Raw genomic sequence first — 27199 nt, forward strand, 5'->3', positions numbered from 1 at the left:
TCATCTCATTAACAATACGCTTGCAGTTGGTTTGCAAAAATAATGATACAGATGGCATTAAAACCTTAGATATGTTTGAAATGTCTTTTAAGATACTCTTTATAAATCCCCTCTCTCTTTTTTACTTGCGGTTTAAGGTCCAAAGAAATCAAATCTTGCAGTATCTTTGAATGGGTTTTTTGTCCCTTGTCTTTCCCGTAGACTTAGGTGCTTAACTGGCACGACCGTGTCACAGGTAGTATTGTGTGTATAATGTATCTTCTGTTCTGTCATGTTGAAGAAGCAAGCAACATCTGATCGCCCTCTTTTTGTGTTGTTAGAATTGTTAGTGTGTTCAGAAGATTATCCACTTGAGTTATTTATTATAAAATCCCCGACCTAGTGTCTTCTGCACTCATTGGTGATTATTGCTGAGATGCTTTACTTTATTGGAGACTTCGAAATGGTAATATTCTATCAATACTTCATAATTTATTAGTTGGAAGTCTTTTTTTTTTTTTAGTTGTGGTCAAGAACACATAACATAAAATTTGCCATCTTAACCATTAAAACATTTATTTATTTAATTTATTTTATTTTTTTAAAATTGACATCCAAATTAGTTAGCATCTAGTGCAACAATGATTTCAGGAGTAGATTCCTTAGTGCCTCTTACCCATTTAGCCCATCCCCCTCCCAGAACCCCTCCAGTAGCCCTCAGTTTGTTCTCCATATTTATGGGTCTCTTATGTTTTGTCCCCCTCCCTGTTTTTATATTAGTTTTGCTTTTCTTCCCTTATGTTTATCTGAAACAAAGTCCTCATATGAGTGAAGTCATATGATTTTTGTCTTTCTCTAATTTCACTTAGCAGAATATCCTCCAGTTCCATCTACATAGTCGCAAATGGCAAGATTTCCTTCTTTTTGATTGCCGAGTAATACACCATTGTATGTATATACACCACATCTTCTTTATCCATTCATCCATCGATGGACATTTGGGCTCTTTCTGTACTTTGGCTATTGTTGATGGTGCTGCTATAAACATGGGGGTGCATGTGTCCCTTCGAAACAGCACACCCGTATCCCTTGGATAAATGCCTAGTAGTGCAGTTGCTGGGTTGTAGGATAGTTCTATTTTTAGTTTTTTGAGGAACCTCCATCCTGTTTTCCAGAGTGGCTGCACCAGCTTGCATTCCCACATTTAAAAAAATTTTTTAATGTTTATTTTTGAGAGAGAGGCAGAGTGTGAGTGGGGGAGGGGCAGAGAGAGAGGGAGACACAGAATCGGAAGCAGGCTCCAGGCTCTGAGCTGTCAGTGCAGAGCCCAACATGGGGCTCAAATCCACAAACCAGGAGATCATGACCTGAACTGAAGTCAGACGCTGAAGTGACTAAGCCACCCAGGCACCCCTACCATCTTAACCATTTTTAAATACACGGTTTGGTGGTATTAAATGTATTCATAGCGTTGTGAAGCAGATCTCCAGAACTTCTTCATCTTGCAAAACTGAAGTCTACGCACTGAACAATAACTCCCTATTCCCTCCTCCCTTCAGCTCCTGGCAACCACTGTTCTCCTTTCTGTCTATGATTCTGACTATTCTGAGTACCTCGTTCAAGTGGAATCATGCAGTGGCTAGCTTACTTCTCTTCGCATGATTCCTTCAAGGTTCACGTTGTAGCCTATGTTAGAATTTCCTTCCTGTTTAAGGCTGAATAACACTCTGTTGTATGTATACACTGCATTTTCTTTACCCATTTATTCGTCGGTGGATATTTGAGTTGCTTTCACTGCTTGGCTGTTGTGAATAGTGCTTCTGTGAACGTGGATGTGCAGCTATCTCTTCGATACCCTGCTTTCGGTCCTTTTGGCATGTATATCCAGCAGTGAGATGCTGGCTCGTGTGGTGGCTCCATTTTTATTTGTTTTGAGGAACCTCTATCCTGTTTTCCATAGCAGTTGCTGCACCATTTTACAGTCTCACCAAGCCTTCCAATTTCACAACATCTTCACCAGCACTTGTTATTTCCTGTTTGTTTGTTTGTTTTACTTGTCATCCTGATGAGTTTGAGGTGAGACCTTAGTGTGGTTTCGGTTTGCATTTTCTTTGATAATTAGTGATGCTGAACATCTTTTCATGTGCTTGTTGGACCTTTGTATGTCATCTTCGGAGATACATCCATTCAGGTCCTTCACCTGTTTTCAAATTGGGTTATTTTGGTTTGAGTTGTAGGAGTTTTTTATATGTTCTAGATATTAACCCTTTATTTATTTGAGAGACAGTGCAAGTGGGGGTGGGGCAGAGAGAGAGAATTCCAAGCAGGCTCCATGCCACCAGCACAGAACCCGACGTGAGGCTCGAACTCATGAAACCCCAGACAGTGACCCTGAGCCAAAACCAAGAGTCAGACGCTTAACTGACTGGGCCACCCAGGCGCCCCTAGATATTAACCCTTCTATCAAATATGTGATTGGTAAATATTTTCTCCCATTCAGTAGTTGCTTTTTTACTCTATTTACATCTTTTTTTTTTTTCATGTTTATTTTTGAGGGAGAGAAGGAAAGAGCGTGCACACGCACGTGGGGGAGGAGAGAGAGGCAGAGAGAGAGGGGGACCGAAGTTCCTAAGCAGGCTCCATACTGTCAGCACAGAGCCCGATGCTGGGCCCAAACCCTCGAACTGCAAGATCATGACCTGAGCCGAAGTCAGACACCTAATCCACTGAGGCACCCAAGTGCCCCATTTACTCTATTGATTGTAGCCTTTCATGCACAAAAAATTTTTTTTAAGTTTGCTTTTGTCCCATTTGCCAATTTTTGTTTTTGTTCCCTGTGCTTTTGGTGGCCTAAGAAATCCTTGCTCAGTCCAATGTCCTAAAGCTTTGTATGTTTAACTTTTTGAAGGGCTGCCAGAGTCACTTCCTTCAAACTTCTACTGCAGCTGCGCCGTTTTGTGTCCTCTCCAGCTAACACACAAGGGCTCCGATTTCTCCAAATCCTCATCAGCACTTGTTATTTTCCTGTTTTGTCTGTTTATGATACCAGCCGTCCTGGTGGGTGCGGGGTGATAGCACATTGTAGTTTTGATTTGCATTTCCTTAATGGCTAATGATGTTGAGCATCCTTTCATGTGCTTATTGGCCATTTGTAGATATTCTTTGGAGAAATGTCTATTCAGATTCTTGGCCTGTTTTTAACATTGGCCTGTTTGTTTTTTTTTTTTTTTTTATTCAGTTGCATGAGTTTATTTATTTAAAAAACATGTATTTCTTTTTGAGAGAGAGAGTGTGAGCGGGAGAGGGGCAGAGAGAGAGGGGGAGACAGAGAATCTCAAGCAGGCTCTGCGCTTGCTGTCTGGAACCTGATGCAGGGCTTGAACTCCTGAACCGTGAGATCATGACCTGAGCCAAGATCAGGAGTTGGGTGCTTAATGGACTGAAACACCCAAGCTCCCCTTTTATTGTCTTATTGTAAGAACTGGCCAGAATGTTCAGAACCACAGTGAATGTATGTCCTGATGGTAGGCATTTTTGTCTTGGTTTTAAAATAAATGTGTTTTCAGGGTGGTGTGAAAGCCCAGAGAAGACCTCTCACCCAGCAGAGGGTGTCCAGGAAGACTTCCTGGAGGAGATGGCCTCTACACAGAGGCCTTCAGGAGGAATAGGGTCAGACAGGAGTGGAGGGTGGTTAGGGGAGAGAGGCCAGAGCCTGGTGTGTTGAGGAGGTGTGTCAGGTACACTGTGGCCGGCGGGTGGAGGTGAGTAGGGTTGAAGGAGAAGCAAGAGGAACTAGAAGGGTCATGTCGTCGTAAACCTTTTGGATCAGGGTGGGCGCCCACCAGGCATTTGGGAACCTTGGGAGTGAACAGAGAAGGGGACTGGAGGCACCGAGTTTCTAGTTAAAGATTGTCCTGGCTGCCGTGTGGAGAAAGGAGGAGATTGGCAGGGGAGCAGAGGGGGCAGTTAAGAATGGATATAAAGAGACTGCTGGGAAGGACCACTTAGTTATCCTTCCAAATGCTCAGGCTCAAAGCTTCATCTCTGTCTGGCTCCTTGCTTCCTCTCCTGCCTCCCAAAGGATCTTCAGTAAATCCGACCGCTTCTCACCTCCTCCATCGTCGTCCTGGCATCCTGGCCTGGCTCAACTTTTCATCTATAGCCCTTCCCGCCTTCCAGTCTACCTTTTGATTGACTTTTTTAGTTTGTTTACTCTCTGTTGCTTTCCCAGAGAATAGCGTTTCTGATGTTTGGGCTACTGACGTTTGGGACCAGATAATTCTTTGTTGAACAGGGCCATCCTGTGTATTGTTGCATGTTGAGCAGAGCAGTATCCCTGGCCTCTACCTGCTGGATGCCAGTAGCACCCCCTTCCCCAGGTACTGGCAGCTGAAGACACATCTCCAGGTGTAAGCAGGTGTCCCTAGGAGGGGAAGGGTGCAGATTCACCCCCAGTTAAGAACTGTTGCGCCAAGGGGTGCCTGGGTGGCTCAGTTGGTTGGGCGTCCGACTTTGGCTCAGGTTATGATCTCGTGCAGTTTGTGGGTTTGAGCCCTGCGTTGGGCTCTGTGCTGACAGCTCAGAGCCTGGAGCCTGCTTCCGATTCTGTGTCTCCCTCTCTCTCTGCCCCCTCCACCCTGCTCAAAAATAAATAAAACATTTTAAAAAATACTAATAAAATAAAACAAAATAAAAGTGTTTTACATTTCACAATTAAGTATAAAGTTTGCTGTGGGCTTTTCATGGGTACTCTTTCTCAGCCTAAGAATATTCTCTTTTGTTCTTAGTTGGCTTGGGGTTTTTATTCTTGAATAGAGTTGAATGTTATTAAGTACTTTTTCCGTATCTATTAAGATGATTATTCCTTTAAGTGTATTTTGATGGTAATTTTCTAATGTTAACTCAGTATTTCATTCTGCAATGAACTCAGCATGGTGTTACTATTTGATTTTGGGGGGTAGATTACTGGATTCTATTTGCTAATATCTTCTTTCTTTTTTTACATCTGTGTTTCTGTTTGTTGCTTTTCCTTTCTCACTATTCTTGACTGGTTTGGGATATACCTAGATGTTACGCTGACCTCATAAAATGAGTTGGGGAGTATGTCTTCTTCTTCTTCTTCTTTTTTTTTTTTTTTTTTTTATTTTATTTATTTTGAGACAGATAGAAAGGAGGCAGCGGAGGGGGAGGGGCAGAGAGAGGGAGGGAGCGAGAGAATCCCAAGTAGGCTTCATGCTGTCAGCACAGAGCCCGACCCCGTGGATTGCAAGATCATGACCTGAGCCAAAAATCAAGAGTCAGACACTTAACCAGCTGAGCCACCAAGGCGCCCCTGGGGAGTATGTTTTCTATTCCCCAAAAGAGTTTGTGTGAGATTGAAAATATCTGCTCCTTGAATGTGTTTGATATTTAGCTGATGTTTTATGATGACAGATAAACTATTTAACCTCCAGATATGGGATGTATATTTTACTCTGTGGAATAAGACTGCAGAAGTGGGTATTTGATTCATTACCTCTCAGCAGCTTATCATTCCTGCCCTTTTGGCTAATCTTAAGGTTACCGTATAGCTGTGAGTTACTCATTTGCCTCTGGCCTGGAGTAATAAAGTTGTTCCACAGATGAGCCAGTGTCGTGAGAACTAGGGAGCATATCTAGTTTTGTGAATGCTTTTGCCTTTTTTCCTACTGTACAGCCAGAAGGCTGTTGTTTCCTACATATAGACTAATGAAATTTCTGTTTATCTTCCAGAAGTGATAGACCTTACTCATGATAACAAAGATGACCTACAGGCTGCCATTGCTTTGAGTCTGTTGGAGTCCCCCAACATTCAAGCTGATGGAAGAGATCTGAACAGGTTATTTATGCAATTTATCATCTTTACTCCTCACAATAGTATGTAGGTCAGAGGCAGTAATAGCTGTGGATGCCACCGAGGGACAGTTCTGCCAAGCTCTTTTAATTTTTTTTTTTAACGTTTTATTTATTTTTGAGACAGAGAGAGACAGAGCATGAACAGGGGAGGGTCAGCGAGAGGGAGACACAGAATCTGAAACAGGCTCCAGGCTCTGAGCTGTCAGCACAGAGCCCGATGCGGGGCTCGAACTCACGGACCGCGAGATCATGACCTGAGCCGAAGTCGGCTGCTTAACCGACTGAGCCACCTAGGCGCCCCTGCCAAGCTCTTTTAATTGTATCCAAATGAAATTTTTTTAGGAGAAAATTTAAATTCCCATTAGCTTACTTTTTGGTTTACTTTTTGACAAAGCCAAATATGGCAAAGGTCTTAGAGTAGATGTGGTCTTTGAGTAGAGGCCTGCAGGCCTTCGTAGTTTGCACTTGAGAGGGAGAGAAAACCCATCCTAGTACAAGCATCTGACAGTATGTATCCCCTTCATAAACTTGGAGGCTTCGTACACATTGAGGGTTATGTTGTTGACTCTTTGAAAATGAGTTAACGCTCAACTACCCCGTCTCAGAAGTGACCACACATATCTTTTTTGAATTAGTACTAATTTGATGATTGACTGGTATTGTTCATAAACATCTAGTTCCAGTGGAGGCCTGTCAGTTTCTGGACATGTTTATTCCCTCACACTGCTGAGTTGTTTCAGGAAAACATAGGGCCAGGTTTTGCGTGCTAGGCAATTTGAAGGCTCTTATCTCTAGCAGAGTGTCTCTCTTGCCTCTCAATGGCAAGGTCTGAGATAGGTCACTGTTGCTGAAATCTGAATCTTTCGATACGGCAGCCATAAATAGTCTTGAGTGTCAGCTCGGTTCCATCATGGACCTTATTGGTAATAATCTCTGTTACGGAAGGATTAGCATCCATGTCTAAACCTTACTTTTCATTTAGATTACAATGTTATAGCTACTATATAGCCCAGTGATTACCCAGGAAATAGTGTATCTGGCATTTCGAATTATCTATGAAAGATGACCATGATTCTCCGTATAATACATTGTTCTTTAACTTTTTCCTTTTTTGTTGTGTGGTATGTTGGTACACTGTAGGATGTGCGAGGCAGCCTCTGCAGAAACTAAACGCTCAAAGAGAAAACGCTGTGAAGTCTGGGGAGAAAATCCCAATCCCAACAACTGGAGGAGAGTTGATGGTTGGCCAGTTGGACTGAAGAATGTTGGCAATACATGTTGGTTTAGTGCTGTTATTCAGGTATGATGTGTTTAAGAAACAACTGTGTCTTCTGGAAACAACTTTGTCATTTATCGAGTTGAAATGTGAGAAACCCAGCTTAGAGAAATGGAAGCAGAGGTATAAGACTGGTGTTTTCCCACGTGGCATTATTGTGTTTTGCTCTCCTGTGTTTGGGTCTAGATGCTCTGGTGTCTAAATTAGGCAATGCTAAAAACAAAATATCCTGTGGTTGCAAATTCGTTTGTAAATATGTCGAATAGGTGGTTTGGATCAGCATTTTGACTGAAAAACGTATTACAGCAGAGTTAATAAGGAGACAGCAGTTGGGACACAGATACCCAGGCAGGAAAAGATGGCGGCCTGGAAAAGGGAAGCAGTATAAGCCGTGGAAGGAGAGAAAGGCTTTCTAGAGTTATGCAGGAGATCAGATCTACAGGTGCTGGGGGAGAGGTTGGATAGAGGGGATATGCAGGAGACCGCTGAGAAAGACTCCAGGGTTTCTAGCTTGAGAAACTAGGTGGATGATAGGATGGTTAGATGCTGGAAGAGGAATATTTGGGTGTGTGTGAAGAGGGGGATCTCAGTTCGGTTCTACACATGCCGAGTTTAAGGTGCGACACGGAGATGCATATAAACCGGTACTGACTTGAATCTGCTGTTCAGGAAAAAGATGTGGGCTACACATGCCACTGTAGGAGTCAGTGGCTTATACACACGGTGATAGAGCCCACGGAGTTGACGAATTCTCCCCTCGAGAGTGTTGCCTCTCTGGAAGTACCTCCCAGGCATCTTAATAGGGCCACAGTGTGGCACCTGATCCTGCCCCTCCAGTCTTCCCCTTTGTGATACTTGACCTCTCCCCAGCGGCTCAGCCAAAAACGGAGGCCTCTCTTTCCACACGTAGGATCCAGATTCTTGCAGCTTACTCTGTGCCTGGCCCTGTGTTAGCACTGGGGTAACAGCAGTGAATAAAAGGAAAGTCGTTAACAGAGAGTTTACTTTGAAAAAAGCAGGATGGGCAGTAAATTATACATATCAAGTGGTGAGAAGTGCCATAAAGACGAGTGAGGGTAAGAGGAGCTGGGCAGGGAAGGAGGCCTCTCTGGAAAGGAGGGCATTTGAGCAGAGACCTGAAGGAGGTGAGGGGATACGCCCTATACTTACATAAAGGGCACGGTAGGCAGAGGGAACAGCAAGTGAAAAGACCCAGGTTTAGGAGTTTGTTTAATGTGGTGAGAAATAGAAAGAAGGCAGAACTGAGTGCTCATGGGCAGGGAACAGACAGTGATGATATCAGAAGGGTAGTGGAGGTGAGGTGGGGGGTGCTCAGCATCACGATGAGGACTTAGGAAAGTGCAAAAGTATTGGAAGGTTTAGAGCAGTGAAGTGAGCTGATCTGCTTCCATTTCACGAAGATGGCAGGCATCTGTGTTGAGGGTAGCATGTAGGAAGGAATGTGGACTTCGGGACCTCAGTCAGTCCTTTCAGAGAGGAGGGGGGAGAGGCTGAGGACCCTGCCTGCCCTCCCACCCTCCTCAGCCTTCTCGCCTGTGGGCATATTGAAAGGCGTAGAGGGGGCTCTCCGCTGTCAGCACGGAGCCCACTCTGGATCCTCCCTCTCTCCCTCCCTCTCCCGCTCCCCTGCCCACGCTGTCCCTTTCTCTCTCAGAAAATGAATAAACATTAAAAAAAAAAAAAAAATTAAAAAAAAAAAAAAGGCACAGAGAGGATCACAAAGTAAGGTTTCTGAGAAAGCCCGAGAAGACAGGATCTAGAGCCTGGAGGGAGGGATCAGCCCCGAGTAGGAAAAGGGCAGGGGAGTAATAAGGGAGAGGAGAAGGAAGAAAGGCACATTGCAGATTACAGCTGAAGTGGCTTCAGATCATCGTCTCTGTGAGGTAAGCAGCCCTCTTCTGAGTCCCTGGAGAAGGGATGGCGGCGGGTTAAAGGGGCGGTTGCCGTGGACAGTGGAGGCCAGTCGGCATCAGAACATAGTAGTAGGATTTCTGCGAATGTGAAGGTCTGCTTGAGGGTGTTGACCTTACATGCGTACTGACGTCAGGATGGCCTGTTTTATCGGGACTTTCTCTTAGCAGCGCTCTGAGACTCTTAGGTGGAAATTGAACATTATTTAGGTTGGGGGCTTTGCTGGGTTTGATGCCAAGGGCAGTTTGGGGATTTAATGCGGGATGGTTAAAGACCATGGAATCAGAGCTGGAGACAGGAAGGGACTGGTGGTCAGGCAGAACAGAAGGGAGTCCGTTGGCTTGGGTCTTTGACAAAGTCAAAGAACAGATGTCCTCTGGGTAACTGGATCAGTAATGCTGGAAGACAGGTTGCGGTTCAAGAGCGGGCTTTTCCGAATTTGTGATCTGAGAATTGGCCGCTTCTCCGGAATTCATACATCCTGCGTGTGACCTCAGACGTGGTCGTAGAGATGGAATGGAGGAATGTGTCCCTAGACATAAGATGCTCACAAAGCCAAGGGGTCCCGGGCTGAATGGTTGTGCTTGTGTTCCCTCAGCAGATGTTAGTTGAACACCCACTGTATATGTAGCCCTCTTCTAGGCCCTTGAGATAAAACAATGAGTAAAACCGAGAAGTCCCTGGACTGCCTGGTCCGTAAACAATGTGCCATATTGTCTTATATATATTTAACCTTATTATCAACCATTTCATACTCTGTTTTTCTGGAACTTCGACCTCCACAGAACATAGCTCTGAGATTTCTCCGTGTTAATCTTGTAGCTCTTAGGCATTCAGAGACACTGCCGTGTCTTAGTCCACGTTCCAGAAACATTTTCTCTACAATATTAATGACTACATAATAGCATATTGTGCACATGTGCTATAGCTTATTTAATCTATCTCTGTCGTTAGCCATCATGTTGTTTCTGGTTTTCCCCTAAAAGGATTCATTTGGTCAGCTAGATTTTTACACGGAGCCATCATCATTTCCTCAAGCATAGAAGTAGAAATAGCAGGTGACAGTCATACGCGCTTCTGAGGTAAAAGAAGTATCTTTTTGCTGCAGTTATTTTGAAAGAAAGGCTAGAAATCTCTTTCTTTATTTCAGTCTCTCTTCCAACTGCCTGAATTTCGAAGACTCGTTCTCAGCTATAGCCTGCCACAGAATGTACTTGAAAACTGTCCAAGTCACACGGTGAGTTGGTGTGGAGAAATCCTCACTCTTGCTTAGTCCCTTGCGTCCCAAAGGCTTTGAAATTTTGGCTAAAGCTGACAGCTGCGATGTTTTTTGGCTTGTGCTAGTATTTGTTTTCATTTCCAAATGGCCTTTTGCCTTCCTTGTGACACGAAACAAGGGTCTGCAAAAACGTAAAGTTAAGTAAAAATAAAATTAGAAAAGCGGATCCAAGAAAGCGGTCGGTCATCCTGGTAGCCTTGACTTTTCTGCTTCTGAGCGGAAGGTTCAGAAACACTCGTTCTGTGTGAGGGGTCCCTCACTGCTCATTGGCAGCTGGGGCTGAGTGATGCAGAATGGGTGACCTGGTGCCAGAGGCCTGGATCCTTCTAGAAGAGCCTGTGGTGGGTTCTCGCCAAACGACGTGGCCTTCTGCCGGTGATCTAACCCTTCCCAGGATTTCACCTCGGGGATGCATTTTCCTAACAGGAGGGAGGGCAGCAGCTTAGGAAAGTAAACATTTTTGCCTTTCTGACAGTATTCCCTTTCAGGCTTCCACATAGGTAGTCTTCAGTGTCCCACACGGACCTTATAGAGTATGGGTCACATAGTTTGAGTCCCCACTGCTCTAGATCTAGGTAAATATGAATTAGGGAGGGATCAGTGACAACGCTTCTCTTTCATATGTTATAATTTTCCAAGTGAAGGGTTGTAAGAGCACACGTTGCTGTCTCCTCTACAGGAAAAGAGAAATATCGTGTTTATGCAAGAGCTTCAGTACTTGTTTGCTCTGATGATGGGATCAAATCGCAAATTTGTAGACCCTTCCGCAGCCCTGGATCTCTTAAAGGGAGCATTCCGATCACCTGAGGAACAGCAGGTGTGAGAAGCCTGTGATTCTCGTGTTTTCCCTCAAACCCTGTGATGTTTGAAGTCCTGCCTTGTGGATACTACTCTGATGTTGCCCCAGTTCAGCCATGTAGTCAGCCCTGAACATGACTAAGGACCAGAAGTGCCCCGGGTCCAAGTACACAGGGGCTGTTGGAGGAGAGAGGAGGAGATTGGAAAATATCTCAGCGAATCATAGCAAAGGGTCACTGACAAAAGTAAAGCCCTTTGTCTGCACATTTGCCTTGGGATGGCCCCGATAGAAATCCTGTTTTTAATATCATCTAAACCTAAGTTCAGCAGCTTTTCTGAGCCATCTTTCTCTTCGAGACATTAGGACTTCCCTTTCCCGGCCTTGTGTTAAAAAACAGAGCTGTCACTATTAGAGCAGCGCCTTCTGTATAAAATTGATTTTTCCCTCTGTTTATCTAAAGGTCTTACAGTCCTACAAAATTCTCAAAACATTTCATAAAACTTTCCTTTCTCCGTTCAGATCTCATATTATTCTAGAGCACTGTAGTCCATTCTGTGGACTTTTTTTTTTTTTTTTAAGGCCTACCTGGAAGAATTTGTTTGCTGGTTGGTTACAAATAGATGTGGCCAGAAGTGGTGAACTTCCAGTTTCCTCTTTGGCCATAAGCTAGTCAGAAGCTGCCTTCTGTCTGTCTGCAGGAGCTGCCTTCCAGTGCTCCTAGCTTCATGATATCTGTCCTTGCTTGGTAAAGAAGTCCTTTCACAGCAGTGGTGTCTTACTCGTTGGTGGGATAAGGGCAGATTTTCATTTCCTGTAGTGTTGGGTCTAACTCTTCTGCAATTTGTGCCTCTCTTATAGCAAGATGTGAGTGAATTCACACACAAGCTCCTGGATTGGCTGGAGGACGCATTCCAGCTAGCTGTTAACGTTAAGTGAGTGTTGAGGATTCGTTTGTACGGCCTTCCTACTCACAGTGGTCCAGGGAGAACTGCAATATGGGGAAGCGGGGAATGGACAGGGTTTTGCTTCTCAAGTGGAAATTACTGGGCTTTGCCAAACTTCACAGGGTCACCATTCAGATACTTGTCATTTTGTATCCTCCTTGCCTTTGGTTTTCGTCTCTGAGGATGTAGATCAGCATCTTGACCCGCAGCTTTTTACCGAAGGGCCAGAACTCTTAACTTTGTTGAAGTCACAGCCCATGTTACAAAATGTATTTAAAAGTCAGATCAATCCTACATGTGAGCGTGGTGGTAGCACATGAATACATTGAATTTAATCATTTCAGTCACTGAAACGAATTTCAGAAGTGAAATTCCGGGCAAAGACTACAAGGATCCCTTTTCGAATACAGATGCTGAGACATTTTCTAAACTGTTTTAATGCTGAGTAAAAGACCTGTACATCATAGGACAGCTTTGTACATGGAAGCTTACATAGTAACCATTTAAGATGGGCTTGTAGAAATAAACTGTTTTCCTTCATTTCTGTTGTGCCCCTGGGGAAACTTTGTGTTTATTTGCAAAACTGCTCAAGAGGGTTGATTCTTACTTCTGTCCTGTTCTGTAACTCGTATACATCTCTGTCACTTCTTATATATAATAACTGTATAAAGACACATGTATTTTTCTGCATGTGGGACGCTCCTGTTAGACTTTCAGCTCCTCACAGCCAGGGATCAGGCCCATATATTTGTTCCATGAGTGTTTAAACTGATTTAACCCGTTCCTTATTTTAGACCATATCTGGCTCTTTGGAGGTCGATGAAAATGTACTATTTTCGCTTTTGAATGATGATTAGGTTTAGTGCAGTGCTTATCTGATCCAAATGATAGAGAACTGTTTCCTTTTTTTAAAAGCAGCAATCCCAGGAACAAATCTGAAAACCCAATGGTGCAGCTATTCTACGGGACTTTCCTCACTGAAGGGGTTCGTGAAGGTAAATTCTTTCCTCTCAATGTTGATTCTAGACCTGTGACCATATCTGTATTACTCGAAAAGGCTTTCGAGTCAGGCAGTCCCAGGTCTGAATATTGGTTCTACCTTCTTTGTGTGTAATCCTAGACAAACGGTGTGAGTGCCTGGACCCTCAGCCTCTTCATCTGTAAAATGGGCATACATAGTGTCTGTCTCAGAATTGTTAGATTAAATTGTATAATGTTTGCACAGCCTACGTCCAGTGTTAATGTCCGTCACAGTGATGCAACTCCATTTTCTCTGTGTTGTTTTTTTCAATGTAATGTTTAATCTCAAAAGGCTTTATTGAGTTAGACTGCCAAAAAATGTTTCTCTGCTATGGAGGCTTATCTAAGCTGCATGTTGGGTGTGTAATTTTAATTCTTTTTTAACTATGGAGAATTTTTAGCACACGCAGATAGAGCAGTCTAAAAACCCACATGAACTCGGCAACCATTAGCCCATGGCCAGACTTTCCCTAAGTCGTTTTTTTCTCTTACCCCTCTGATATTCTCTTCAAAACAATCCAATGCCACTATTCACTCCAAAAAAGTAGCATTTCTTAATATCAAATATTTAGTCAGTGTTCAGATTTCCAAGTTGTTTTATAATTCTATATATTTGGGGGGAGGGAATGAGTGTTTATTTTTACAGTTTGTTTTAATCAGGATCGAAATGTGGATCATTTATATTTGGTTGATACATCTTTTAAGTCTCATAACAAAATCCGTACACTCTCCCCCCATCTTTTTTTTTCTCCTTGAAATGTATATTTTAAGCAACCAGGTTGTTTTGGGGTACCTGGGTGGCATAGTCGGTTAAGCCTCTGACTCTTGATTTTGTCTCAGGTCATGATCTCACGGTTCGTGGGTTTGAGCCCCACATAGGGCTCTGCGCTGACATCGTGGAGCCTGCTTGAGATTCTGTCTCTCCTTCTCTCTTCCCCTCCCCTCCTTGTGTGCCCTCTCGCTCGCTCTCAAGATAAATAAACTTAAAAAATTTAAGAAACCAGGTTGTTTTTGGGATTCCCCACAGTCTGAAATTTCTCCCCTTGCATACCCATGATACAGTTTAACACACTCCTCTCTACTCCTCTTTTTACAAATGGGTAGTTGGATCTAGAGTTTGACCAGATTCAGGTAAGGCTTTTTTTGGCAAGACGAATTCACAAGAGATGGGATAGTCCTTGATCAGGAAGCACGTAATGTCTGGTGGTCTTTCTTTTTGTGAAAGAAAGTTCCTGGCAGTCGTTTGTGGCCAGTACCGGGATCTGCTGGTCGTTGGCGGTGGCCGCACAGGCTTACGTGCACTTCTAACCGGTTCTCAGCAAGTTGCTGAAATAAGAAGATAACCTGTCTCTATGGTGCCAGAAAAACAGGCTTCAGATAATACCAGTGATGTCTTTAAAAGAGCAATCTGTTTCTTTGCCTAGGAAAGCCCTTTTGTAACAATGAGACCTTCGGCCAGTATCCCCTTCAGGTAAATGGTTATCGCAACTTAGACGAATGTTTGGAAGGGGCCATGGTGGAGGGGGACATTGACCTGCTTCCTTCCGATCATTCGGTGAAGTATGGACAAGAGGTAAGTTGGACATTTTTATTTGCTGTGCCAGTGACAGAGCCAGTTAAGTGGGACTGAGCTTTTTGGCAAACTGTCTTCCCATCAGATAGTAGCTAACTTTACATTTAACACATGGTGAACTAGTCTGAAGTTTCTTACGAGTTGCTATGCATTAGTGAGTCTTAGTGTTTGATAAATGAATTCTTTACCAAAAGTGTGAATTTGAGTTAATCATATAAAGGTTGTATGCTGCTTCTGATGTTTTAAGTATGATCAAGTTTCTCTTTTTCTGTTGAAGCCTACCTGTACCTGAGTAGGGAGAACCCACTGCCTCCATATTTTCGGAGGGTAAAAGTACAGTGATTAACTCCTATGGTATGCCATTTAGAATATTTTCCCTCTTATAATATTTACTGTTCTTCATAGTAAATTCTGCCTTTGCTTTTAACATTTTTCAAGTTTAATATTCGTTTATTTTTGTGGGTTGGAAAGAAGGGGGGGGAGTTAGAGGGAGAGCACTGGTAAGCAATACCTCAGGATTCCAGTTGGGTTAAGAATTAGTGAATTTGGAGCATCACTGTCAGTACCACACAGCTTGGATCATTCTCCTTTCATCACGTGTGTTGAAACGAAGCTGTGGGCTTATGTGAGTCCAACTCAGTTGCTGACTATTTTTGAATCCACATCGGGAGCCTGACATGAGCCTTGTCAAAGTGCGCTAGGCAGCCATAGGGCAGTGTGGGACCTAGGCCAGAGCTGCCGGCTCCCGGCTTTCCAAGGAAAGTCCTAACTCAGGGTCGGGAGGCACAGCATTTGTCCCACGCATGCTCGGCTGATGCGTGCTCTTACAGAAGGGAAGGGGTGTTTACCAGCTCCTTAGATCTCTGGAGACCTTTATTCCAGAATGGGAACTCGGTATAAAAGAAAATAGAAAACTCTTATCCTTACTTAGATTGACCCTGAGGTAGTCAGGCTGTCTGGATTCACCTCATGCCAACAAGGGTGCGTGGAGGGAGCTTAGCCATGTGCACCTTTGGTAAAGGGAGCATTGTAAAGCTGTTCTTGCAGACCTCTGGCAGACAGGTGAATTGAGCAGGAATGCCTTTCCTGGGTTAGTGTTTCCTCATCTGGGATCAGGAACAGTTGAGATCTTTTTTATAAGTCTGTGCTTTCTTTCCTTGAAACTCAAGGTAACATCTAGGTAGTTTGACCGGGTCCCTTATAAGACATCCGTGAATTCTTAGAATTCAGAGGTTTTTTCCAGAAACTTGAGCCCTCATAATCACGAGGCCATTTCAAGTTTCTTTTTTAGAAATAAAGGGGATTCAAATTATGTTGAATAGCTTGTAAACACTCATATTAGTGTTTTGAGCTGATTTCATGGAGATAATTGTCTCCTTAGTTTTATGTTGCTTAGGTCATAATTTCTAATTCTTTGGTTAGGCTAGCCATTTTCTTCAGGTTTTGATCCTCTTTTGAATACTGATGACTTAGTGAATCAGTTGTGTAGATTCTTGGTGCAGTTCATGCATTTAAGGGTGGTTATTTCTGAGGATGATAGTTGAGTAAAATGTTGACTGGCTGGCTTGTAAATATGGAAACTTGAGGAATGTTTAGCCATATTCTCTAAGAGGGCATGATTCTAAGTGGTCATTTTAGTATTGGGGATTAAAAAAAAAAAACAAAACTCCAGGGTGAATTTGATTTGAATATAAATTCTATACCAGAAGAAGAAAGTTTAAATCTGGCTTTTGCTATTTCCTCAAATTAACTTCTTTATTTTTGCTTCTGACATAGCGTTGGTTTACAAAGCTGCCTCCAGTGTTGACCTTTGAGCTCTCAAGATTTGAGTTCAATCAGTCCCTCGGTCAGCCAGAGAAAATTCACAATAAGCTGGAATTTCCTCAGATCATTTATATGGACAGGTGAGTTCTGTGATGGGCTGTCTTCTTGATGTATTACAGAAGGAGAGGGGAGAGTTTACTAAGTGTATTGTGCATAGGAATCCCCTGGAGGTTTTGATAATATGAAAATATGGATTAATGGAATTCATTGGATCTAGGGTAGGGCCCAAGAGTTTGCATTTCTGAGAAGCTCTCGGGGTGATGCTAATGATGATTTTGATCTGGGGACCACAGTTTGAGTAGCTAGGCTTCAGGTGAAAGCCTGCTAATTCTCGGGTGAAGAACAGTGTGTGAAGTAGCCACAGTGTATTTCTTTCTAATCTGAATACCATTTGTATTCCTGGAAAAGAAAAATCCTAGACAGACTTACATTATAGGATTTTAATCTTTTTAAGGCCTGGTTTATCAGTGTATGGTTTACATGCAAAACAATCATACATTCTTAGATGTGCCAATGAGTTTTAGTAAAATAATATTGTCAAGTAACCACCAGCACAGTCTGTCATATTTCCATCCCCCAAAAGGTTTCCTCATGCCCCTTTGCAGTTAATCCGTTTTCCCCATCCCCAGGCCTTAGCAACCACTTAACTTGTTTTCTTGCCCTATAGTGTTGCCATTTCTAGAATGTCCCATTGTGACATCAGTATTCAGTATGTTCCCTGTTGTGGCTATCTTTTTACACTCAGGATTATGTTTTGGGGGCTCATCCATATTGAGTAGTACTCCACTGTAGCAGTAATCCAATATTTTTTCCATTTAACAGTTGACAGACGTTTCAGATATATCCAGTTTTAAGCCATTGTGAATAAAGCTACTATGAATATTTGCCTAAGAGTCTCGGTGTGGTTTTTAGTGCTTCTGGGTAAAACACCTAGGAGTGAGATTGCTGGGTTGTATGAAAAGTATATGTTGAAATGTGTAAGAAATGCCCAAACTGTTTGCTCAAGTGTCTGTATAATTTTGCATTCCTACCAGCAGTATATGAGAGTTCCATTTGCTCCAAATCCTCACCCATAATTAGAATTGTCCATCTTTTAAATATTAGCTATTCTAGTGGGTTTGTAGGAATATCTTATTTTTCTTTTGATATATGTTTCCCTGATAGCTAACCATGTTGAATTTCTTTTCATGTGCTTAATTAATGGTCACTTGTATATTTTCTTTGGTGAAGTGTCTTTTCAAATCTTTTGTTCACTTTTGAAGTATCTTCGTTGTGTTCATACTGAGTGGTAGGAGTGAGTTCTTTATATATTCTGGATACAGATCCACATATTTCTTGTCTGTGCCGTCTCTTTCATTTTCTTACCAATGTATTTAGAAGACCAGGAGTTTTTAGTATTGATGAAGTCTAATATATCAGTTTCTCTTTTACAGTTTGTGTTTTTGTGTTTTAACTGAAAGATCTTTGCTAACCCAAGATCACAAAGATTTTCTTCCATTTTTTTCCTAGAAATTGTATAATTTTAGCTCTTATGTTCATCCATGTCTATTACCCATTTAGAGTTTATTTTTATATATAGTATGAGATAAGGGTTCTTTTGTTGTTGTTTTGTGTGGGGGTTTTTGTTTTGTTTTTTGCAGGAGAGGGAAAGGAGGCATGTGGATGTCCAGTTATTCCAGCATCTTTTGTTGAAAAGACTCTCCTTTCCCCCATTGAATTACCTTGGTACTTTTGTCAAAAATTAATTAAGCATATATTTGTGGGTCTATTTCTGGAGTCTCTATTTTGTCTATTGTCTAATCTTAAGCTAGTGCCACATTGTCTTGATTACTGTGGCTTTTTGTAAATTTGTCATCAGATAATGTAAATCTCCTAACTTTTTTTTTTTTTTTTCCCAAAATTGTTTTGACTATTTTGGTCTTATTTTGGTTGGTTTTACCTATTTCTAGATAAATATTAGAACGAGCCTGTCAGTTATTACCAATAACTATTGGGATTTTGATTGGCATTATGGTGAATCTGTAGATCAATTTGGGGAAATTGACATCTTAACTATTTTGAATCCTTCAGTCCATGAACATGGTATAGCTCCTTTTATTTGAATCATTAATTTCTGTCAACAGAGTTTTGTAATTTTAGTGTTCAGGTTTTACATATATCTGATTAAGTTTATACCTAAACAGTTAATGCTTCTGATGTTATCGTGGTTTCTAAAAAAGCTCTACTTTCCATTTTTTCTTTATAAGCATACAGAGATGCAGTAGATTTTTTTCCCTCTCTGTTTTTGAATTGACTTTATGTCTTTTGACTTTACTAAATTCACTCACTAGTTCTGATGCATTTTTGTAAATTCTTTGATATTTTTTATGTAGACAATGTGTCATCTGCAACAAAAGGCAGTTTTACTTTTTCCTTTGCTTTCCTTTGTATGCCTATTCTTGATTTCTTTTCTCTTTTCTTTTCTTCCTCCTTTTCTCCCTTTCTCCCCTCCCTCCCCCTCTTTCTTTCTCTCTTTCCTTTCTTACCTTCTTTCCTTCCCTTCCTTCCTTATTGCATTGGCCATGCCTCCAATAAAAACATTTAGTGGAAGAGACAGGAGTGGATATCCTTGAATTGTTTCTATTCTGAAGGGGAAAGCTTTCAGTCTTTCACCATTAAGTATCATGTTAGTTATGTGTTTTCATAGATGTCCTTTGTCTGTTTGAGGAAGTTCCTTTGTATCCCTAGTTTGCTGACACTGTGTGCTATCAGTGCTTTTAAATGTAAATGGTGTTTGTGGTGTTATCATTTGCTTAGGTACATGTACAAGAGCAAAGAGCTTATTCGAAGTAAGAGAGAGTGTATTCGAAAGTTGAAGGAGGAAATAAAAGTTCTGCAGCAAAAACTGGAAAGGTGAGTCGTGATACCTTCGTGCTTAGAAATATAAAAGATAGAAGATTAAAATCAGATAATTTGCTTGTATTTAAAAATTAATTCAGAATTGAAGTATTAACTTGTGTGTTTTATAAAATAGCTAAGAAAAATTCAAAGTGTGAAGCAGTGTTTAAGATGAACTGGTAGTATCTATGGGCAAATAGTAGTCCCAAGGTCTTACAGAACTCAGTCAGGCAGTCAGTTATTAGCAGTGCACTAAAGCCCTTTACTCCTTCTACTTCCCTTGTCATCTTTTTCACAAACATGAGAGAGGTAACTGTCACAGTACTCCAGTCCCTCTGTCTTGGGAAGGTGGAAGTATCTGGGAAAGATAAAAACAAAAACAAAATGCTATTCTACTTGGAGCATTGCTAAATGGTTCAAAGCGCTAATAGTTCTGACACATACAAAGTCCTTTCTCTTATGGAGGAATCTTTCCCTTTTTGTTTATTTGTTTTGCACTGACTATTTCTTTGGCATCACCCCATGATTTCTTAAGGAGGAGTCAGTGTAATTCCTTTCTAGTAAAGACAGATCCCAATGATTCAGCATTTAAGAAGTAAATCCCATGGAATGTCATTTCCAGCACTTTCCATACCAGCTCTCCATACCAGCCCAAGACCCTGCATCTATAGGTCCCCATTTTTAGCTTCCTCTCTCTCACTTGGGAAGAGCTTGTCCACGATGAGAGTGATTAGTTTTCTACTTGTCTTAATATAGACTTAAACTGAGGATTAATTCCTCAGATACTGTCCTGGAAGTGATTTAAAGGACTCTACATGTGACTATATGTTACTTCTAAGGTTTCACTGATGCTTTGTAAGGCTGGAAAAATTTGTTTTTATAAGACCAAATATACCTGATGTATTATAACTCAGAAGAACTCAATTTGCCAGTAACCAACAGGGCATTCTGACTTACTTAGATTTTAAAACAGAGTATAGGAGCATTTTATGTAGTATGATACTACTTAAAATAAAAAGGCTGTTAAAGGGCACATGGCTGGCTCAGTCGGTGGAGCATGTGACTTGATCTTGCAGTTACAGGTTTGAGCCCCACACTGGGTGTAGAGATTACTTTAAAAAAAAAAAATCTTAAAAAAAATAAATAACTGACTTTTAATATCTCAGATAACTTTATTTGGGTAAATTTTTTTTTAATTGCTTACCTAAGTGTGACATGCTCCTGGGAAAAAATACAAGACACTTTTTTTTTTTTTTTTAACGTTTATTTATTTTTGAGACAGAGAGAGACAGAGCATGAACGGGGGAGGGTCAGAGAGAGGGAGACACAGAATCTAAAACAGGCTCCAGGCTCTGAGCTGTCAGCACAGAGCCCGACGCGGGGCTCGAACTCACGGACCGCGAGATCATGACCTGAGCCGAAGTCGGCCGCTCAACCGACTGAGCCACCCAGGCGCCCCAATACAAGACACTTTTAATGGATACTAGTAGGCAGTAGAACCGAGACGGGCTGGGTAAATTTCATAATTTGTTTTACACTCTTTTGTCTTTGAGTTTTCTTGCCAGGTGCGTGCAGTACTTACATCATTAAACAAAACAAAAAAAGGTCCACCCTTTCTTCTCTAAGATACCTCAGCATAAAGCCTAGACATCTTTTCTGAAACTACTTTCGCTCCACTTTTACTAGCTTAATAGAGACGCTGCATTACATGAAGTAGTTGGTCTAAAGGAATTCAGTCAAACAGGAAAATGATGATGTCAGAAAATTGAAGATAAGTTTCTTAGAGAAAAATTCTCACTGAAGTTTTGTATAAGTACCCTACTAAAATACAGCATACCTGGGAAGAGGTTTATGATGACTTAAATGATGTGTAAAATGATGACTTAAAGTCCCATGCCATATCATATCTTGGCTGCATTTCCAGTAAGAAAATGTTTCCTTTGGTCCAGGCCAGTCAGCATAAATTAATTCTTTCGACAAATACTGTGTGTTTCTGAACACACGTTAACCATGTCTGTGGTACAGATAAGAAGTTTAGGTCCTGGCCTGTAGAAGTTCAGAAGGGGGTAGATGGGGGCTGGAAGGAAGACTTCATAGAGAAAGTAGATCTTGAAAGGTAAGTCGAGTTTAGATAAGCCGAAATAAATGCAAGAAAATAAATTTAAAGAATAGTACAGTTCTCTAAGGTTCCTCTGAGTTTGAATATTTGACATCCTTTTCAGTGAAAGCCTCAAGTCTCTGTGGCAGCCAGATGCTAATTCTCCTTCTTTAAATTAGTGAGGATGAAGTGTCTTTGCTACCTACCCTTTAACATATGTTTGGCTTTGAATTGCATTACACTTTGTTTACCACTAGCAATTTCATTTCAAAATGCCCTTTTTAAAAAAAAAAAAAAGTTTATTTATTTTTGAGAGAGATGGAGACAGAATGTGAGTGGGTTAGGGGCAGAGAGAGAGGGAGACACAGAACCTGAAGCAGGCTCCAGGCTGTGAGCTGTCAGCACAGAGCCCGACACAGGGCTTGAACTCACGAGCTGTGAGATCATGACCTGAGCCAAAGTCGGTCGCTGAACTGACTGATCTACCCAGGTGCCCCTCAAAATGCCCTTTTTGATATCGACACAATTTTCTTTCTTCCTAGTTCTGTACCTGCTTCTTTCTTTCACTTTATTTGGAGAAGAAAAATACGAAGTGCCTCTCTATCCCTTTGTAAATGGAAGCCCATAATTATAGGGTTTGCCTTTACCAACCAGTCAACCAGTCCCATTTAAATTCTGGCCACTATAGTGAATTATAGAGTTTATGACTTTAACAGTGTATCTTTTTGTTGGGTCTAATATGTGCTGGTAATGGCAGAATATTAGGTATTATTACAATAATTTGTTAATTATTTTGGTTATATAATGAAGATATTTATTAATTACTGATCACAGAGAAGCTTTCAACAATTGATGGCTGGCCTATGCTGTTGAATGAGTGCATGAATAATAGGGTGCTGGGGACCCTGCAGAGGAAAGATTTATCGGTTTTCTTAAACTCTGACCTTTATCAACACCTTCTTTTCATTTCCAGCTGGCTCTCTATCATTTTCCTTAATTTCTCAGTAGGGGGTCTAACGGGCAGCAAAGAATAAACCCTTGGGTACCAGTTCACCAGTGTTATTTGTGGATCTGTGGATCTGAGTCCTGGTAATAAATCTATTTTTCTTAAAGACATAGAATTTACTTTTATGACCTGATCCTAGATGTGGTTTGGAATCAAGAGAACGCACAACAGATAAGACCTAAATTGGGAGCTCATCTGAAATGTTTCCTGCCAGGTGTAATCACATAGATTGTTACCAGTTTCTACTTTTGTAGTTAGAGAATTTTTGCCTTCTGGATTGTTTGAGTGACGCACTGAATACCATATAGCATTTAGAAATGAGCCTTTCTTTCAACGGACTCTGCACAGTGACAGACCTTTTGTCAGCAAGCCACAAAGCTCTAGACAAACCTGGCCAGTCAGAGCACCATTGTCTTTGCATCTTAGGTACGTGAAGTACGGCTCAGGCCCAGCTCGGTTTCCACTCCCGGACATGCTGAAATACGTTATCGAATTTGCCAGTACAAAACCTGCCTCAGAAAGCTCCACGTCTCAAAGTGACCACGTGACGTTACCGCTTTCTTCAGTGCACTGCCCAGTTTCTGACCTGGCATCCAAGGAGAGGTAATGAAAACAAATGTTTAACATAGTACACATGGCGGGAGGGCCAGGGGACACCTGGTTGGCTCAGTCAGTGGAGCATGCGACTCTTGATCTCAAGGTTGTGAGTTCGAGCCCCATGTTGGTGTCGAGATTACTTAAAAATAAAATCTTTTTAAAAATACTGAAAAAGAAATAGTAAATGGCTTTTTGTTTGTTTGTTTGCTTGTTTAATTTGAACTGTGCACCATCTTCCCACCTGGTGAACACTCACTCCATTAGAGCTCAAGGGCGGTGAGTTCTTTGTCGTTAAAGGGATGAGTTTGCTCCTACTTAGGTGGGAGTATTCCTGATTGCCAGCAGGGCGCTGCACTCACTTGTCTTGCCCACAGGATGGTGGGGTGTTTCAGAGGGTTCTGATCCATCTGCAGTGGTGTTCCTGCCCCACCAGGTCTACCTTGTTTTTAACTAGCTGTAAGCTCACTGCCACTCCAGCCCTGATCTTCCAGAACATCTCATTCTCACATCTGCTAAGGATACTCAACCAAGTTAACCTCAGGGAAAGCTTTATTCTTGAGTAGACAATTAAAACATGTGAAAAACAAACAAACAAAAAACAGCTAGAAAGTGAAGAGGACAGCCCAGAGGGGCTTACCTAGTGCAGGAACAGGGAGACCCAGTGACACGAGCCCTCTGATTCTCTTCCAGCTCAGATCAGGATTGATGTATGTGTCCCGGCTAATAGAATCTCTAGAAGCCATTGAATAAAAAAAGTCCATACTTCATAATTATTGTTTCTATATATTTTACTCAGTCATCGGCATCGTGGAAACTCTGTACTTGATTCCTTGATTCTCCCAGTCCAGTCTTCTTTGAACCCTTCTTCCTTGTCCCTTTTCTGTGTGTATATATGTGTGTGTGTGTGTGTGTGTGTGTGTGTGTGTGTGTGTACACACACACACACACATATATTTTTTTCTGTTTCCAGTTTTTAAAAAAAAAATTTTAATTTTATTTAAATCCAAGGTAGTTAACATGTAGTGTAATAATGATTTCAGGAGTAGAATTTAGTGATTCATCACTTCCATATAACACCCAGTGCCCATCCCAACAAGTGCCCTCCTTAATGCCCATCACCCAATTAGCCCACCTTCCCACCCAACACCCTACCAGCAACCCTCAGTTCTCTGTATTAAATACAGTCTCTTACGGTTTGCCTCCCTCTCTCTTTTTATCTTATTTTTCCTTCCTTTCTACTATGTTCATCTGTTTTTTTCTTAAATTCCACATGTGAGTGAAATCATCTGATAGTTACCCTTGTCCCTTCTTATAAGAAGTAGTTAGCATGAACCATAGACTCAGATAGATCTGGATTTAAATCCCATAATTTACTAGATGGGGGAGCTTGGGTAAATTGCTTAATTTTCTAAACCTTAGATAGTTATAGTTGTTGTAATTGGTGATAATAATAGTATCTGTCTCATCAGCAAGTTGTGTTAAATGAGACGATGCATATAAAGACTCGGTTTGGCTCAGTGCCTTTACTGAGCAAATATTCACCAAATTATAGCTGTAGTTTTCCATATAGCAGGTAGCATTATGAAGCACATTAACTGAGGCCAAGCCATATTTTGGAAATTATCATGTGAATGTGATTTTTATCCTCTTTCAGTACAAGTAAAGAAAGCCCTTCTCAGGATGTCGAAGGTACCTTTTCTTCTCCTGAAGATTCTCTACCCAAGTCTAAGGCAATGAATAAGCCATTTACATTGTCCCGGTCTTCCATGGAAATGCCTGCACAGCCGGCTCCTCGAACTGTCACAGAGGATGAGATAAACTTTGTTAAGACCTGTCTTCAGAGGTGGAGGAGTGAGATTGAACAAGATATTCAAGGTTGGCTCTTTTAAAACTTGTCAGACTGTTACTCTTTCCCTTTCTGCCGGAAGTTAGGCATAAATGATGGAGAGAGGCATGATTCTGACGTGGGGATTGGGACTTCTTTTGCACTTTTGGTTCCTCCCATTATACAGCTGTGGAAAGACTCTTCCTAGAAACTCCTCAAAATTTCTAGGAACTCTTGGGACGCTTAGATGCACATGATCACCTTTGGCTGGGATTTTTCCGCATCTGCTGATTTCTGTTCCTGTAGTTCATGTGAACTCTGGCTTTTGTTGACCCAAACTTAGAATTTAGCTCTCTTAGATTTCCACTTTTAAAGACTTGTCTAGGGCTACCTAGCTGGCTCAGTTAGTTAAGAGTCTGACCAGCTCAAGTCATATTTCACGGTTCGTGGGTTTGAGCCCCGTGTCTGGCTCTGCAATGACAGTGCATGAGCTTGCTTACGATTCTTTCTCTGTGTCCCTGCTCACTCTCCGTCTTTCTCTCTCTCAAAATAAATAAACATGAAAAAAAAAGTCTTGTATGAAGTACGTTTTACTGAAGGCTAATTAGGCAGAGAATGAGCAGTGGACACAATGTAAAATGGAATTATTCAGCATTATGTTTTTTGTTTTATTTTTTTAATGTTTATTTATTTTTTGAGAGAGAGAGAGAAAGAGCATGAGCAGGGGAGGGGCAGGGAGAGGGAGACAAAGAATCCCAAGCAGGCTCTGCACTATCATCATAGAGCCTGATGCGGGAGTTGAACTCACCGAAATCAAGAGTCGGACACTTAACTGACTGGGCCACCAGGTGCCCCATTCAGCATTCTGTTTTTTAAAGGTCCTTTGGCATTGTTATCTTGTTGCTCAGACTTTCCCTCCTCCCCTTCCTTTCTCCTTTTATCTAGAGGGCAGAATGAATGAATGAATGAATGAATGAATGAATATCATCATCATCATCATTAGGGACATCTGGGTGGCTCAGTCGGTTGAGCATCTGACTTCAGCTCAGGTCATAATGTCACTGTTCATAGTTCAAGCCCTGCATCAGGCTCTCTGCTGTCAGCATGGAGCCTGCTTCAGATCCTCTGTCCCCCTCCCTCTCTCTCTGCACCTCCCCTGCTTGCGTTCTCTCTCTCTCTCTCTCTCTCTCAAAAATAAACATTAAAAAAAAAAAATCAGATCAAATTACATTGGTCAAATTAAATCAAATCATCAAATCCAGATCCCTCCTAAGTTCTTATCACAGAAATCTCACCTCTTTCTTCTCCTCTCCAGTCGCGTATGAGGAACATATATTTTTACACCCAAAGTGACCCATTAAGGTCTTTTTCTAAACAGAGACTGCTTCTTTTGGGGGAAATGTTGGTGCCAGTTATAAGAGAGAACTTTTTAAAACCTTAATGCAAATTGTGATGAACTAAAAGCCTTCATAACCTAAAGCATTAGCTGCTTTGAAAGCATCCAGTCTTTTGTGGCTCATGGAGAGAATTTGAAATCGCCAGAGCGCCAGGGATAGAGACGCAGTACTTTTTGGTTGGCTGTATGGAACGAAATCATTTTAACTAAGTTTTTTTTGTGTGTGTGTGTGTGTTTTTTTTTTAACAGATTTAAAGAATTGTATTGCAAGCACTACCCAGACTATTGAGCAGATGTATTGCGACCCACTCCTTCGTCAGGTAGAATGAAAATTGATGGGAAAGTAGTCAAGGCATGTCCTCATGTGCTAATGGTAGATCAAAAAGAAAATTGGATAGTTTTCTTTGAGACTGAATGGGAGCCTCCCTGAGACCTAAGAATAGACTTAGGACAGAAATAGGTATTTTGCTGTTTATTTTTAGGCCCAAACAGGGAATATATCTTCTAACAATTACATTTTAACACATACTTGTTTTGATTTTGCCCATGGTATTTTTTCATATAGTAGAAAGGTTTATTGTCAAGTGTTAAAAATTTCTCATAAAGTGGTAGTTTAAGTCATGTGGTGAGGAAAACCCCAGGCAGGGACTGGTTACCCACCCTTTCCACAGTATCCTGTCCTTGGTGATGCTTTGTTTAGCAGTGTGCTTTCAAGCTTCATTTCCCTCATAACTCCAGAACGGAATGTGGCCAGGGCAGAAATTCTTATTGTCCACATGAACTTTTGTTTAGAATAACCTTGTGGGCACAGAGAGGAAAAGATGCTCCAGCCAGAGGCTCGTGTGTGCAGGGTTGGAGGAGGAGAGGTCTGTCTGATTCCAGGTCTCATGGAGGCACAGT

The 27199-nt window shown here is 41.6% G+C and overlaps 1 protein-coding gene across 6 annotated transcripts in view; it reads left to right on the forward strand.

The window, feature by feature from the left end:
* Positions 1-27199, forward strand: part of USP28 (ubiquitin specific peptidase 28) — a 64452-nt gene that overhangs the window by 23495 nt on the left and 13758 nt on the right. For 2 of the 6 annotated variants that reach the window (XM_049612971.1, XM_049613006.1), the window contains exons 1-8: positions 7061-10298; positions 13002-13078; positions 14528-14676; positions 16453-16580; positions 19297-19392; positions 22908-23084; positions 24733-24953; positions 26549-26619. In XM_049612971.1, the coding sequence (XP_049468928.1) occupies positions 10270-10298; positions 13002-13078; positions 14528-14676; positions 16453-16580; positions 19297-19392; positions 22908-23084; positions 24733-24953; positions 26549-26619 (948 nt within the window). In that variant the 5' untranslated portion in view covers positions 7061-10269. Of the gene's footprint in view, positions 1-5730; positions 5837-6993; positions 10299-11019; positions 11158-11997; positions 12072-13001; positions 13079-14527; positions 14677-14953; positions 15031-16452; positions 16581-19296; positions 19393-22907; positions 23085-24732; positions 24954-26548; positions 26620-27199 lie in introns of those variants that run through there. The other 4 variants (XM_049613014.1, XM_049612989.1, XM_049612980.1 and 1 more) reach the window with 4 other exon arrangements.

This window comes from Panthera uncia, chromosome D1, assembly GCF_023721935.1.
Source record: "Panthera uncia isolate 11264 chromosome D1, Puncia_PCG_1.0, whole genome shotgun sequence".
NCBI classification, from domain to species: domain Eukaryota; kingdom Metazoa; phylum Chordata; class Mammalia; order Carnivora; family Felidae; genus Panthera; species Panthera uncia.